We start from the raw sequence: 3,953 nt of genomic DNA on the forward strand, positions 1-3,953 counted from the left end.
TCCAATCATTGGCCCTCTGTTGGTTTGAATGATCCAATAACATGCTTGCGCGGGAACCCTGACTTGTATATAGTTGGCCTCTTTGGCCCAGTTCTCCAGTCTTGTAGTGCAGCCCTCTACTATGCTGTATCTAATAAAGAGCGGATAATCACTACTACCTTGCCCCTTCAATGCGTTGAACCCACTATATCATAGCTTCAGTTTCTCATTCTCAACTGACCAGGCCAGATAGGGGATACTTTCAAAGGAGAGTAGGTTTCTCCAAAAAGTAGTGCAACTAGGCCAAAACAGGTTCCATTTAAAACAGAACAGGGTGTGTGTGCATCTGACCTTCAATTACCGAAGGCTAGTGCATTTTTACATTCCATAGGTTGAACAACAGCTTTTCTCTAGTCATAGGGGACACCTGATTTCTAGCTTAGAAATCAGTACTTCCAAAAAGGTTTGTCTTATTTCAAGGTAGCTTTAAAAAAACTGTAGCCAGGAAGAGGCAGGTTCACCTAGTTTCTTTAACCAGACTAAAACAGCACAAAAAACCCCCCAGTTTAGGGACATATAAAAACCAAAGTTTTGATGGGAGGGTTTTTAAAAAGGAGTCAGGCTCTGTTTGGTTCAGAGTACAATTGGAGTGCAACCCTACCTTGCCGCCACATGATGCACCCTGGGTAACACCAAAGAGCTAAGTCACCATCACAAGTAAGAACAAATTTAGAGTCCATTGTAACATTTAAGATAAGCAAAGTTTTATTTAGTATTCAGCCATAACCAGGGCTTTTTCTGTAGCATGACCTGTTTGCATATTAGACCTCACCCCCCTGATGTAGCCAATCCTCCTGGAGCTTACAGTTTGCCCGGTACTAAGAACCCTGTAAGCTCTTGGAGCTTAGCTACATCAGGGGTGTGTGGCCTAATATGCAAAGGAGTTCCTGTTACAAAAAAAGCCCTGGCCATAACACATAGGTTGTAGGGTGGGGGTTGGCTGATGGTCAGGAAGAACTGGTTAGAGTCAAGATGCATAAGACCTAGGTGTTCACCAGGTGTAAGTAAGAATGGAGAAAGGAAAGAATACAGCAGCATACAACTACAAACCTGAACACCTAAATGTGAGAGAATGACATTTAGAAGTGTGCCAGTGGCACTTCAAGACAAGCAAAGGTCAATGCTAGGTGGTATAAGCAACAACAGTGCTTCATGAGGTTCAATGAAAAGGGTGTCCCCTTGTATTACATATGGGGGGGTGGGATTTGTTGCCAGGAAGCACCATTAGAATCTAGATGCCCAAAAGACAGAGTGGTAACTGCAGCTAAAAATGGATAAACATATTAAACAAGAGCAAAACCCCCTGCAATTTTGGATTCAGAACAGGTACTGATGGGGTAAATAACATGCCTAAGAACTAAGTTTGATGAAGTGGCACCCTTAAAACTAACATAGTCTGTTTTCTGTGAAAAGCTGAGAACTAAACAACTTAGTTACTATGTCTACCGAGATAGGAAGCCAATATCTCTGTAATGTCCTGGGGGTTCCATTCTGTTAACTGTTTTTATGATGACGGGTCTCTCGGCTTTGTTGTGATAGAAAAAAGAATGCTTCTTTGTTTGGAAATGTGCCATGAGAGAACCAAGATGTAGGATAAGTATGGTGCAATGACAGGTTCCCCCAGAATTCTTGCTTTTGAAAAAAGAACAGATGTGATATTTGCATGCCACTTGGCTTGTCAGTCAAGGTTCCCCTTGAGCGGCCTTGATTTTTTATCAGTTTCTTTTAAAATCCAAGTGCCCTAGTTTCCAAGGTTTTCTTTCCGTAACAAACAACAAATGGAGTGTTGAGGGATTCCACACAGATATTTTCTTTCTGTGGGGCTGTGGTTCAGTGGGCAGATGCTTGGCATGAAGGACGTCCATGCTCCATCTCTGCTGCATGGCAGTAGTGCATTCAACACACTGGTTCAGTGCAGCAGTCCTTGCAGAGAGCCACCACCCCAATTTTGAATGAGAGATATTCTCTAGTTTGATCTAATATACTGTTTGTGCCAATGACAGTAGCATGGTGGCACTGGTTCTGCTCAGGGACATGGCACTGCCTGTGGGGGGAAAGCCACTGCAGCTGCCCTGAAAATTTGGGGGCTCGCCCTCAAAGCCTCTGCTCCTCTGAATCAATTTTCCCACTGTTATGAAAATGGATTGTTTTTTTCCTACCATTGTGAGAAATGAGTATTTTGGGGGCCTCTAGAATAAGAACCCCTGGTCCAATCTTTTTGGAACTTGGAGGTTCTGTAGGGGAGAGGCCCTTCCACCCCCCTAAAAATTTGGGGCCTCTAACTCATACCACCTCCCTCCAGCTGCCTTTCATTATACCCTATTTTGCCAATGATTTCAATGGTCCATAGCATATAATGGGGCCATATATTCAGGAATAGCCAAATATCTCCCGAATCAGATTCTGTAACCAAATCTGCTATTAGGAGATATATGGCCTCCCAAATGTTTTAGCCCCAAACACCCCAAATCTGATTTTTTTAAGTTTTTCTTCTTCTGCACAACTTTAGGATCCACCTCATTAGGAAGACTCAACTATAAAGAATCAAATTAGCACAACACATTGGGCACTCATGGCCTATGCAATTTAATATTAGTTTTATTGGCAAAACAGGAAAAAAATGAATAAACATACACTTACAGTAGCAAACTTGATCATATTAGAGGAAAGTAGCTGAATCGCAAAACCTTTGACATTGCTTTTTTAATCTCTTTGTTTCTTATATTGTAAATTACTGGATTCAACATAGGTGGAACCAAGGAATAGATCACAGTAAATATCAACTCCAACTGTGTTGGGGTGTTAGAGACAGGCTTCATGTAGGCAAAACATGCAGCAAATATAAATGTAGAACAGACAATGAGGTGGGGGAGGCAAGTGGACAAAGCCTTCTGTCTTCCCTTTGCAGAAGGCAGTCTTAACACTGTGGTAAAAATGTGAACATAAGTTACAGGGATATAGACAAAACAGGCCACCCCAAGGAGAAGTCCAATCCCAACAGCAGTCATTTCAATTAGATTTAGGTCAGAACAAGTCAATTTTATTAGTTGTGGGATTTCACAGAAAAATTGATTGACAATGTTAGAGCAGAAATGGATTGCAAAAGTCCCAGTGGTGTGCATCCCTGCATACAGAAAACCAGCAATCCATGCACCAGCTAGCATTTCAGTGCAGGCCTGCTGATTAATTACCATTGCATAATGTAATGGATTGCAAATAGCCACGTACCGGTCATATGCCATGACTGTCAAGATGCATAAATCAGATGTTACGAAGAACAGAAACAGGAAGACTTGAGCAACACAGCCTGAATATGAAATGTGTCTGGTATTCAGGAGGGAATTGGTCATGGATTTGGGTACAATGACTGAAGCTTGGCCAAGGTCCAGCACAGCCAAGTTCATCAGAAAGAAGTACATGGGGGTGTGTAGATGATGGTCTAAGGCAACTGAAGTGATGATGAGGAGGTTCCCTGCAACAGTTGCCAAGTATATCATCAGAAATACAGTGAAGTGTAGAAACTGTAGTTCCCGAACCTCTGAGAATTCCAGGAGCAGAAAATCAGACATGGTAGTTCTGTTGAACATTTCTTAAAAGGTAATTTGATTGCAGAAAGAAACTGGAAGAAAATAAAATTTTAATTCCACCAAACAGAAGAGATAAAATATATAAAAATATAACAACAATGGTGGTAAGTGTACTAACAAGCCTGTATAAAACGATTACAGATATTTAAGACTATGCCCATGCACAATATGCCATATATTCAGATGCTGATAGAGTTGTAAAGTCCTCAGTCCATTGGCTTACTAGAGGTAGACATTTTATCTTTTCAGTGTTGTAATGTAAACCTTTTAACAACAGTAAGGGCAAGGGAGTTCCATCTTTGTTGATCATCAGTTAATCTCCAAGAG

The 3,953-nt window shown here is 41.4% G+C and overlaps 1 protein-coding gene across 1 annotated transcript; it reads right to left on the minus strand.

The window, feature by feature from the left end:
- Nucleotides 1-2,693: 2,693 nt before the first annotated feature.
- LOC132583427 (olfactory receptor 14C36-like) lies at nucleotides 2,694-3,626 on the minus strand. The gene has a single exon (XM_060255065.1). The coding sequence runs from the start codon at nucleotides 3,624-3,626 to the stop codon at nucleotides 2,694-2,696; it is 933 nt and encodes a 310-aa protein (XP_060111048.1).
- Between the last annotated feature and the right edge of the window lie 327 nt (nucleotides 3,627-3,953).

This window comes from Heteronotia binoei, chromosome 15 (genome assembly GCF_032191835.1).
Source record: "Heteronotia binoei isolate CCM8104 ecotype False Entrance Well chromosome 15, APGP_CSIRO_Hbin_v1, whole genome shotgun sequence".
NCBI classification, from domain to species: domain Eukaryota; kingdom Metazoa; phylum Chordata; class Lepidosauria; order Squamata; family Gekkonidae; genus Heteronotia; species Heteronotia binoei.